The sequence below is a fragment of the Schistocerca piceifrons genome, chromosome 8 (genome assembly GCF_021461385.2).
Source record: "Schistocerca piceifrons isolate TAMUIC-IGC-003096 chromosome 8, iqSchPice1.1, whole genome shotgun sequence".
Taxonomy (NCBI): Eukaryota; Metazoa; Arthropoda; class Insecta; order Orthoptera; family Acrididae; genus Schistocerca; species Schistocerca piceifrons.
Genome location: NC_060145.1, coordinates 371,739,899 through 371,752,594, shown reverse-complemented (window position 1 = coordinate 371,752,594; position 12,696 = coordinate 371,739,899). Strand labels below are relative to the sequence as shown.

At 38.7% G+C, this 12,696-nt stretch overlaps 1 protein-coding gene across 2 annotated transcripts in view; it reads right to left on the bottom strand.

Moving 5' to 3' along the window:
- Window positions 1–489: 489 nt before the first annotated feature.
- LOC124711969 (ATP-dependent RNA helicase DDX55) overlaps window positions 490–12,696 on the bottom strand; it is a 36,148-nt gene continuing 23,941 nt past the window's right edge. For both annotated transcript variants that reach the window (XM_047242252.1, XM_047242251.1), the window contains exons 8-11: window positions 3,516–3,684; window positions 3,311–3,437; window positions 691–985; window positions 490–607 (exon numbers count right to left, since the gene is read on the bottom strand). In XM_047242252.1, the coding sequence (XP_047098208.1) occupies window positions 557–607; window positions 691–985; window positions 3,311–3,437; window positions 3,516–3,684 (642 nt within the window). In that variant the 3' untranslated portion in view covers window positions 490–556. The remainder of the gene's footprint in view (window positions 608–690; window positions 986–3,310; window positions 3,438–3,515; window positions 3,685–12,696) is intronic.

The window sequence follows — 12,696 nt, the reverse complement described above, 5'->3', positions numbered from 1 at the left end:
TAATATCAGTATATGTAATAGAACTTGTCTAGAAATGAAGATAAAATAAGTTGTACTTACCAACTGGTAGCGAATATGGCCGCATAAAGAAGTACAAAAACTTCTGGAGATAGGAATTTGGTCATCTGACAAAGGTTGGAAGAAATGACAAAAATCAGGGATTAATCAAGGAAGATATACAGGCCACTGGGTCAAGGGACAAAAGAGAAATCACTTATAAAAGGTTAGCAACACACACAATCTGAGCATTTATGTCTTCTGAAGTGTAAGAGATGGCAGCTGTCAAGTCAAAAAAGAATACTCAAAGTAGAAGCATAGATGACACAATAAAGAACAACTGAATAAGAAAGGGAAAGAAGAAATAAACTGGGGAAAGAATTCAGGAACAGATAAATATAAAAAGACAACATATATTACCACTTCAGGTCCTGTTGACAGCAAATCAATAGAGACAGAGCAGAATCTCAGGATGGAGTGAAAATGCCAATGTAAAATACATCTTTATTAAAAGTATGTACAATAAATACATATTTACACTGTCTTCCTTAAGATTTAATCACTCACAGTCATCATTCATGAATTCCTCTTCAAATTCTTCCTCTGTTATCTGCAGGAAAACAAAGAATCAATATCATATGTTACAGTTACCTTAAATTGTAAATATGTAGGCATAATTCACTGCACACTTACCTTCTTTTTCCGAAGCTTTTTAAGAAGAGCCACATCTCTGGCAAGTTCCTCCATCTCCTCCGAACTTAAAGTTTTTCTTTTCTTTTTTGTTTTAACTTTACCTTCTTGTTGTTTCAGCTTTCGTTTTTCAGCTCGCTTACTCCTTTTCTCCTTTCTTTCAGCCTTTAGCTGTTTAGTGAGTGACCAGGCTTCAGTTTGCTTCTGTTTCCTTTTAAAGTTCTTTGACCCTGGCCAGACACCAGTTTCTTTGTACTGTTCCAACTTTTTCTGGCGAGCTTCCTCTCTCACTGGATCTCTGAAATATAGAATGAAAGATAAATCATAAAATGAAAGTTACATCAGTTTTCTTGTCAAAATTGTCCCATCAAATTATCGTTGACTGCGGGCGATATGCTGTTACCTCAAACAAATCTAAAAACACTTATAGTATATTCGAAACATTAGACATGCTAATTCTAAAAGTATATCTGTGGAACATGCAAAGCTGACTGTCCACCAAGTCATCCTCTGTCACATGAAGTCATTTGTACGTAGTATGGGGGGCAGCAAGGAATCAGCACATGACTGCTTGCAACTGTCAGCTTTTCAGATTTGAAGCCACTACTCCGCATTCAGGTAGCTTCTAAAATGGTTTCACAAGACTGAGCACACACTATTCCGTTCCTCCCACCAGACAAAAATCCTGGCAGTACCAGGAAATGAACTCAAATACTTTGAAATACTTTCATTTGGTGACGAAAAGTCGATTGTGCTGTCTGTGATGGACCTGTGTACTGCAAATCTTGTGCCAAAAAGCCATAGATTTTTCAGTTGTCTCAATGGTTTTCCTTTGTATATTCTGAAGTTCACCATGTTGAAATGGCCTTTGTCTGTGAATTGTGTTTCTTGCAATGCACATATTTTGATTTGAAATTTTTCGAGAGTGTCTGTGAGTTGTTTCATCTTTCCTGTCTTCATCAGTGTGTTCACGTTGAGTGTGCTGATGTAGTGTTTGAGTTTGGTCTTGAGGGAGTTTGAGAAGGGAGTTTGAGAATCTCCCTGAGTCCCCGGAAATCAATGCTCACAATGATCCCAGTCTATTGACTGGGGCCTGGGGTAATGAGATTTTTTTTCATTGTACCATCATGATGTTTAGTAGTTGGATATATGGCATGCTGCCGAGTACAACCTGACTTTCCAGATCAGGAGGTTGGTTGAGGCCGCCACTGACATGTGGAGCATGAGCTAACCATCACCCAACTTACTCTTATTAACTATATCATTCTCATACAAAATACAAAGACGTTTATGGATGTTCACCAAGATTTCTTTCCCCACAACCAAGAATTTAAGTACAGTACATTGCTTGTAATGAGGGTCTTGTGAAGACTCTTATTTTAATGGTTCACTTTGGCTCTGCCATCTGTTGGAATTGTTCAAAATTCACACACACGCAGAAGAAACATCAAATCTGAAGCACTTAAAAGGATGTTTTGCTGTATACCAGATGGTTATAATTAAACTTTCCCTATTTAACGCATTATGACATGGAAAGTAATTACTGTATGAGGACCAAACTTGGTAGCATTAATGTCAAGACAAGGGAAAGAGAAATAATGCAGAATCAATTTAACTGAAACACTTTTAATATGCTGCTACGGTACATCTTACCATTACATACCGGTACCATTACTGCCACAAAGGGGCTCAATATGGCGCCCCTCAGTGTTCGGAAGGGTCTGAAAGTGCAGGATTGCATTCTGCATGGCAGAACGAAGCATGTCTGTAAGTAGGATGGCTACCTCTCTTGATATGCTGTGCTTCAGATCAGCACATGTGTGAATGTCCCCCTGGTAAACTCTGTCCTTCAGGTAGCCCCACAACCAGAAATCACAGATAGAGAGGTGTTATTTCTACAGTGTTTTGAAAGTTTTAATTTTAATTATAATCACCCTATATATTGATATATCACTTGCAAATATTAGAAGCTAAGCTTTCAAGTAACAGCTAAGAAATCAGTTAAACAAGGCCAACACTGCAAGGAGAACACAATTTTACCTCTGCTGTCTACATAACATATCACAAAATGAGGATGTAAATGCATGGTGTGGCAAACCTGGCACATAATGCACTTATAAAACTTTATCTATTTTTGAAAATGGGACACAAGCATTAAAAGTTGTAACACTATAAAAATATTTTAAACGGTTATTAAATGCCCATAAAACAACAGGTCATTTTAAAGAAAATTAGTTGTTCCACTACCTCATTAGATAAACACTGTTATCTATTTATTGGTTCAAACATTACTGTTCCAATGCCCCTATGTAACCGTATAATTTACTTAGACGTTTAACAACCTAACTATGTAGCCACAGCATGGAAGATACATTCAAAAGCAGGCCAACCTACAGAACTCTGAATACAATAAACATCCATCTGAAGGAGGATACAGACCCTGTACTGAAATATCATGGCAAGGAGTTATTTATGTCATGTACTTCTCCCGATATTTACAGCACAAGATCCATATTCTCTCTCCTTAATCAGGAATTTCCATTTACTGTTTGGAAATAGGTACACATTGCCACAATGAATCACATGTTATGAGTTTCTTAGAGGCCAAAAGTTTATAATTTACCTGTATGGAATTGAATTGAAGTCTATTTTCTCTTCTTCAAAGCCTGAAATATTTCTGTTTTTAAGTTCAGGCATCTTTGGCATTTTAAGAAGACAAAATCCCATTGCTACCAAGCCGAAATCCAGATCTACAACAAAAGACATTTATGTTTTAATTGTTAATAACAATTTTTTTTTAAAAAAGTAGTCATTGCCTTACTACATACCTTGAAGCCTTAGGATAACATTGCACTCATGTTTGGCATATGCTTGAATGTATGATACAAATGCCCTAAGAGCTTTGTCAAGAATGTCACGGTCCAGTTTCTGCAGTTTCCTCACTTTGCTCAAAGTGTCAGGCAGAATGGGCGATGGTTCTATATCTTCCAGAACAACCTAATACAGAGGACACAATTGCATAAGCATTCAGAACATTTTCTAGCAGTTTCTACAATAATTTCAGTTTTTTTGTTCCATACAAAAATGTCTTGTTTTCTATCACAATTACCTCAGCATCAGCTGATTTAATTAAATCACATTACATTATCCTAGTTTCACTTTTGTTGATGTTCATATTATAATCTCTTTTCATGATGTTAGCCTTTCAAATCGACTAATCTTCCAAGTCCTTTGCCATCGCTTATGGGCTTACAATGTGAATGACATTAAGCTACTTTAGATTAGCTTGCTACCTTCAAACAAGTTTTAACATGTCAAACAATGAAAGAATATTAGCTTTTCATTGCTTGTTTGCCTCTCAAGCAATTACAGATTTTCTGTGAATACTCTGATTTTGTATCACATATGAACTATTAGTGGTTCTTTGTTCAGCAGTGACATTCTGGGTAACAGCACCCAATCTGTTGACCTGCATAATAACTGCTTGTCACAGACAAAGTTTACAACAGGAAAAATATTCTTCTTTATGTGGATAAACAATCTATTGGCTGGGTGGGCCTGTTGTGTAAAGGAAAGTATACTTACTGAGTGATTGCTGATGAATTCTGAATGGCTTGTAGAGAAATTTCTATTTAGTGTGACAAATGGCAAATTGTGTTCAATGTGGATATACATATTTTAAAATGGATAGGTAGGAGACATAATCTTAAAAAGTTCAAATATACTATGTATGGTATGCAGCTTAACTAATTTATGTCAGTTAAATATGTAGGCATACATTGCAAAATGACATGAAATGAGTAAGCAATGTAGCTGCAGAGAAGGCAAATGGCTGACTATAGTTTATAGGGATCATTCTGGGAAAGCATAATGCATCTATAAAAAGAGTCCACAAACAGCACACTTGTGTGACATATTCTTGAGTAATGTTCAAGTGTTTGGGATCCTCACCAGATGGGATTACAGGAAGACATCACAACAATTCGAAGGTATGCTAACAGATTTGTTGCCAATCAGTTTAGTCAGTGTGAGTGTGATCAGGAAATACTCTGTGATCTTAGACGAGAATCCTTGGAGGGAAAAACATAATTTTGTTGTATTATTGAGAAAGTTTAGAGAATGAACATTTAGACAGATCACAGCATCTAACATTCATCTCCTATTATTAGGTCTGTAGGGGCAAAATAAGGGAGCTTCAGGTTCATACACTGATGAGTCAAAACATTATGGCCACTGCCCACTACGATGTTGAATTACACCTGGTGGCATTGTGGGCTCGTGATGTGGTAGCAAAAGTATGTAAGTGGAACAGACCCAAGGTGGGGGATCGCCCTAGTGAAGACATGGGCTGTGAATGGGAAAACCCATTGAGATAAGTGCTTTGAGAAAGGGAAGATTATTATTACACAGAGCCTGTGAGCTAGTATCTCAAAAATAGTGAATCTGGTCGAATATTCACATGATACTGACATGAGCATCTATGGAAAAAGGTAAATGGACAGTGAAACTACCAGAAAGCACTAAATGGTTGGATGTCCATGACTCTTCGCAGAACGTGGGGTTGGAGGTTTATCTGCTCTGTAAAGTAAGATAGATGTTGACCTGTGGCATCTCTGTTGAAAGGGCACAATACTAATGTACGTACAAGTGTTTCAGAGTACACCGTTCATTGTACATTGTTGGACATGGAGCTCCACAGCAGGCCATCCCTATGGCATTGTCATTTAAGATTGCGTGGGCACAGGGCCATCAGGATTCAAACGTTGATCAATGGAGATGTATCAGCTCTTCAGATGAATCACATTTTTGCTACACTAGTTTGATGGTCATCTCCACAAATGCCGTCATTGATGTGAACTTTTTGCTGTCGAAACATGCAGCTCACCATGGACACAGGCTAGACAGAGCAGTATTATACTACAGGAGACATTCTACTGCACATTCTTGGGATCTGTGATAGTAATCAAAGACATGCTGACAGCTGTGAATCACAAGCATCCCTTCATGCTTGATGTCTTCCCCGACAGCGATATCTTTCAGCAGTATAGCTGTCCATGTCTCAGAGCCATAACCATGCTACAGTGGTTTGAGGAGCATTATAGTGAACTCACGTAGATGTCTTGGTGACCAAATTTACCTGATGTAAGTACTATGGAACCTGTCTGGATTGCCATCAGGCGCCATCACCACATACGCAACTCAGTGGCCCATTATTTATGCAAATTACATAATCTTTACATAGAAATCTAATGCCACATATCTTCACAAACCTACCCACAAACTGTCAGATACCTGATATGCAGAATCTGTGATGTATTTAGTTCCAAAGATGGACAAAGAAGCTACTAAGCGTGTGATCATATAATTTTGGCTCATCAGTGTACAGGAAATAATTTTTCTCTAGCTCCATTTGCAAGTGGAAAAGGAGAGAGTATGGTATACAGTATCCTCTGCCATTCCCTATAAGTGGCTTGTGGAGCATGTATGTATGAATGTATGTAGGTAGAGGTATGTGTAGAAATTCAGAGGTATATTTATATCTGATAAGAATCCAAGTCTTATAACCGTTACAAACCCCGCAGTGCTTTCCCTTTCATTCTGCTGTTGTGTAACATGTCCCTATACTTCACTTCTAAATCTTCCAGACTCATTTCAACTCTCAGTGGTTTCCACAGTGATACTGCAAGTTATACTGTTTTCAGCACACAATGCTTCTTGATTTTTGAAACAATACATACTCAAAACATTCAATGAGACTTCACTTTTGAACTTTTTAAATGAGAGAAAAATTCCTGCTGACACCTGATCTTTTCTGGTGCTATGTCTGTAGTTGAGAATGAAGAGTGTTCCATGACACACTCATATTTCCCACTTATTCACAAACAGCTTGAAAAATATAGAGTTCTCTGGGTGCAAAGTAAGTTAAACGCATGTATACCACACACAACTACGAAAAGCTTTGCACAGTAAGGTGCATCTGTACTTTTGCCCAGCAGGAATGAAAAGACTACAAACCTCTTCATTTCTTCGTGAGCTGTTTCTCTTATGTCTGCAGCCATGTCCAGGATTTGGCATGATAATTGGCTTTAAAAGAAACTCTTTCAATTGTCTAAAGTTCCCTTTGAGAAAAACATATTGTACTTGTTGCCAGATACGCAAAGTAGGAAGCTCCGAGATATTTAGTGATTCATGGAACGTATATTGGAAAGACAGATTAGGCGCCATACGAGTGAGAGTGTTCATTGTAGTTGACAGAATTATTGTCTCTATTGAGATCAACTTTGAGTGTGACAGTGAAGTTACCTGTATGCGTACAACAGGTCTAGGTGAAATCAAGTTAATTGGTGAATGTTTTTATCAGCCACCAATTTCCACTGTGACAGTTTTAGAGTCATTCAAGGAAAGCCGATGGTCAGTGCCACAGAAGTATCCATATCATGCAACATTAGTTGGAGGTGACTTCACCTTACCAAATCTATAGATTCACTGCAGGTGGCACAGGCAGACAATCTTCTGTAGCACTTTGAACACATTCTCTAAAAACTGCCTTGAACAACTAGTTAAACAATCCAAACAAAATGGTAATGTTTCACACCTTGTGCCTACAAAAAGGACTGACCTTATTAACAGTGTCAGCAGAGAAAATGATTAGTGATCATGATGTCATTACAGTGATGATGTTTACTAAAATTAATAAATTCAACAAGAAGGCCAGGAGAGTGTTTATGCTAGAAAAATCAGATAAGCAGTTATTAACATCCCACTTGGACAATGAATGAGCATTATTTAGCTCCAGTATGATGGACACTGAGGAATTATGGGCAATTTAAACAGATTATAAATCACGCCCTGGAGACGTGCAAAGATTAAGACTGGAAAGACCCTCCGTGGTTTAATAACCAAATTCGGAAAATGCTGAGGAAACAGATTGTTCCATTCTTGGTAAAAAAAAAAGCCCGAAAATGTTGACAGGCAAAAGTTAGTAGAAACGCATGTGTCCATAAGATCAATGTGGGAAGCATACAACTTCCACCATCACACCTTAGTGAAAGATCTTGCTGAGAACCTGAGAAAACTTGGTCACATGCAAAATCCTAAGCGGGTCGAAGGCTTCCAACCAGTCACTTGTTGACTAGTCTGGGTTACAATAGAAGAAAGCAAAAGGAAAGCTGAAGCTTTAAATTTCATGTTTAAGAAATCGTTCAAGCAGGTGGGTCATACAAACATACCATCGTTTGACTGTCATACAGACTTCCACAATGAGTACACAGAAACTGGCAGCCATGCCATACAGAAGCAACCGAAAGAAAGAGTTGAAAACAAAAAAGATGCTAGGTCCTGATGGAATCCTAATTTGGTTTTACAGACAGTACTCTGCAGTATCTGGGACCGATGACCTCGCAGTTTGGTCCCCTCCCCCAAATAAATTGAAACAATCTGCAGTATCAGACCCTTAATTAGCCTGCATTTATCACGAATCTCTTGCCGAGCAAAAAGTTCTGAGAAATTGGAAAAAATGTTGGCGACTCCTGTTTATAAGAAAGGTAAAAGAGCTGACCCGTATAATTACACACCAATATCCTTAACATCAGTTTGCTGCAGATTCCTTGAACACATTCTGAGTTTGAATACAAAAATTCCTTCTGTAACAAATCAGAATGCATTTAGAAACCACTGCTCACGTGAAACTCAGCTTGCCTTTTTCTGACATGATATCCTACAAACTTTCGGTGGTGGTGGTGGTGGTGGTGGTGGTGGTGGTGGGGGGCAACAGGCAAATACAATATTCCTCGATTCCCTGTAAGCATTCGAGATGATGTCCTACTTCAGACTGCTGACAAATATCTGAGCACACAGTTTAGATTCCCAGATATAAGAGTGGCTCAAAGACTTTTTAAATAATAGAACTCAATACGTGGTACTCGATGGCGACTATTCATCAGAGACAGGGGTGTTGCTGGGAGTGCCCCAAGGAAGTGGATAGGGCTGCTTTTATTCTCTATATACATAACTGACCTAATGGACAGTGTGAACAGCAATTTACCCCTGCCTGCTTATGATGCTGTGGTGTATGGGATGGTGTTATTATTGAGTGACTGTAGGAATACACAAAATGACATGGGCAAAATTTCTAGTTGGTGTGATGAATGTCAGCTTACTAAGTGTAGGAAACTGTAAGTTCATGCTGGTGAATAAGGAGAACAGTCCTGTAACATTCGGATACAGCATTAGCACCTTGAGCAATTGGTTAGAAAACCAACTCGAGAAGGGAACATATTAGATATCTTAGTTACAAATCGACCTGATCTTTTTGAGGAACTTAATCTAGCAGAAGGTACTAGCATCCATAACATCATTGTGGCTTCTATGTCAGTGGAAGCAGAAAAAAAAAGAAAAAAAAGAAAAAAAAGTGTTTTCTTGTTTGGGAAAGCAAATAAAAGTGTCATTAATGAATATCTTCATAGCCAGCTCCGAGCATTCACTGGGAGACACAAAGATATTGAGCATCTTTGGTCAGAATTTAAAGGTATTGTCCACCATGTGCTATAGAAGTATGTGCCTAGCAGAAATATGGGGGAGGGAAAGGAGCCACCATGGTGCAAAAAATATATTAGGAAGTTGCTGAGAAAGCAGAGAATTTTGCACAGTCATTTTAAATGTAGTCACTGCCCTGCTGACAAACAGAAATTATGCGAAATGAAAGTAGCTGTCAAAAGATCAATGAGAGATTCTTTTAACGAATTTGGAAGCAATATTTTATCTGCAGATTCTAAAAATAGCTCCAAAAAATTTTGATCGTTCGTAAAATCTATGAAAGCTACAAATAATTCAATACCTTCTCTTGCTGACAGTAAGGGTAATGTAATGGATAATGATAAACAGAAGGCTGAAATTCTAAACCTAGCTTTCAAAAACTCATTTACAGTAGAAGACTGCAGCACCATTCTCCCTTTCAATTATCAAACAAACGCAAGGATGGCTGACATAGTGTTTAGTGTATCTGGGATTGTAAAACACTAAAGATCCCCAGATGACAGGAAGGCATCTAGCCCAGACAGTATCCCTGTAAGATTATATGTTGACTAGATGCACATAATTACTGGCCAATTTCACTGAAATCGACTTGTTGTATAGTCATGGAACATATTTTGTGTTCAGACATAATGACCTTTCTAGACTCTAAGAAGCTCATATGCAGAAACCAGTATGGTTTTAGGAAACAGCAGTCATGTGAGACACAGCTGCCCTTTTTGTGCATGACAGACAACGGGCTCTAGATACCGGCTCCCAGGTTGATGCCATATTTCTCGACTTCTGAAAGGCGTTCGACTCAGTTCTGCACTGTCAGTTGCTCCAAAAAGTGTGCACTTACGGTCTATCCGATGACATATGCGATTGGATAGAAAGTTTCCTAATAGACAGAGAGAAGTATGTCATCCTGAATGGGGTGACTTCAACAGAAACAAGCGTAACTTCAGGTGTGCCACAGGGAAGCGTAATAGGACTGCTGCTTTTTACAATTTAAATAAACAATCTGGTTGATGGTATTGACAGCTGTATCAGACTGTTTGCCGATGATGTTGCAGTCTACAGGAAAGTAGTATCACACAAAAGTTGTGAACAAATCAATGAGGATTTGCAGAAAATAAATGCTTGGTGTAATGACTGGCGGCTATCTCTCAATTTTAATAAGTGCAACCTTCTGCATATAACAAGGCGAAAATCCCCATTAATGTATGAGTACAAAATAAATGCCCAGTCTTGGAAGTGGTAACATCTGTCAAGTATCTGGGTGTGACTGTTTGAAATGATCTGAAATGGAATGATCAGATTACGCAAGTGACAGGCAAGGCAAACTCTAGATTGCGGTTTATTGGCAGAATCCTGAAGCGATGCAGTCCTTCAACAAAGGAAATGGCTTACAACATGTTAGTTCGTCCAGTCTTAGAGTACTGTTCGACTATATGGGACCCTTACTAGTTGGGTCTGCTTCTAGAGATTGAGAAGGTCCAAAGAAGAGCAGCAAGATTCATGAGTGGTACATTTCGCCATTACAAATCTCATAGAGAGTTTGAAGTGGGACACACTTGCAGATAGACAAAGCGCTAAACAGAAGGGACTGCTCACTAAATTCTGAAATCCGATCTTCACCGAGGATGTAGAGCATATATTATTACCACCAACTTTCAAATCACGCAATGATCACCATTTAAAGATAAGGGAAATTAGAGCTCGTACTGAGGCATTCAGACAGTCATTTTTCCCTTGCGCGATCCCCGAGTGGAACAGAGGGGACGGGGGGGGGGATATGACTTTGGTGCAAATTGCAAATTGTGCCCTCCACCACACACTGCTTGGTGACTAGCGGAGCATATATGTAGATGTAGGTGACACAGTCACTTCGTTTAAATATCTAGGCATAATGTTGCAATGGAATACGAAATGGAATAAGTCAACATATTTATGCCAATGACATCAAGTGTTTCTGGAATAGCAGTGATGTAATATAACACCCATAAGTGTAAGAGCAAGGTGATTATTTGGAGATAAATCTGGAGAACATGTCTTCTAAAACTCATCAAGTTTAAAACAGTTCAGTAGAAGCCATGGTGGAGATCTACTCAAACTCTGGCATGAAACTCTGCAGTTCTCTAAAAGACTGATGTATGCATGGATACTAAAAGGCTTCACTACTTTCAGTCACTTAACTACTTGCAGCGACTTAATCAAATTGAGGAATGAGCAACAGTATGGAGTACAGATGTTTGTAGCACAGATATTGTCTTATAGGTTTGTTGCACCATGATGAGTCACTGCCTGATGTTAAGTGGCAGCTCAGTGAAATTAGCACAGAGGCCTGGATAGGACTGGTCCTTAATGCCCCTGTAGCCCACCTAATCCCCTCATGGGGCACCACGTTCAACATTTCTGAATAGGTCAGTCTTACAGATCCAAACACCATGCACCCACAAAGCAAGCTAGAATCACATGAAGACACTCTAAAATTATAGCATGAAGGATCTACTGGCTCTCCATGAACTACAAAATGCTTTTTACAGTATCCACTATCTTTAGGGACCATGCTTTCATGTTCCAAAAGAGTGACAACCAGTTAAGCATAAAATCAGATATGACCATATGAGAAGGACTAAGACCATACTAAATAACAAAAACAGCCAGAAGCATTATGGGACTCAATGCATATACAGTTTTTATCCAAACATGACTAACCTTTTTCTGATTTTTGTGGTCCAGAAATGCACCTGCAGCTTGTACTCAGGGGCAAGGCCTAAGGGAGTTCCAAAAAGTGCTGCTAGAAGCCACCATAGCAGTTATTTCGTCACAGATTCTGTTGTGTTAGTGTTCCGAGTGCTGAATGTTAAACATGTTTATCATGAGGAAAATTCAAATTTAATATTGTTCATCTTCAAATTTAACAGTTTTCCAAATATTCATAGCAAAAATAAATCTCTCTACATACATACCATCAAAATGGATGTTTTTAAGAAACTTGTAGAAGTTGGTAAGCGTAGTAAGTACGGTTATACATTTCAATAGTTCCAGCTCTGTTCATAAGCTGTAAATACATGTCGATGTGAGTCTGCACAAACTACTCATAACGTGACACTTGGTGCAACTGCAGATGGGAGCAAGAGCAAAGGCATTTGTTATGTACAGCTGTTTTTATCAGCCACTGTGCAGACTGTGAACTTTGTTTGTGCTGTCAGTACATTTGGCCATTTCTCAATGCTACCAATACTGATGATGTAACCATAATAAGTATTTACTGCCTTCATTTATGCCCTGTTGAAAGAACCATCCTGGCATTTGCATTAACAGATTTGGGGAAATGACAGAAAACCTTAATCAGGATGCCTGAATGGGAATTTCAACTGTTGTCCTCCCAAATGGGAGGCCAATGTGCTAAGCACTGTGCCACCTGACTCAAGAGATGTTTCTTGACAAGGCAAAACGATATGCACACTCAGTGCCAAAGAAAACAAAGCT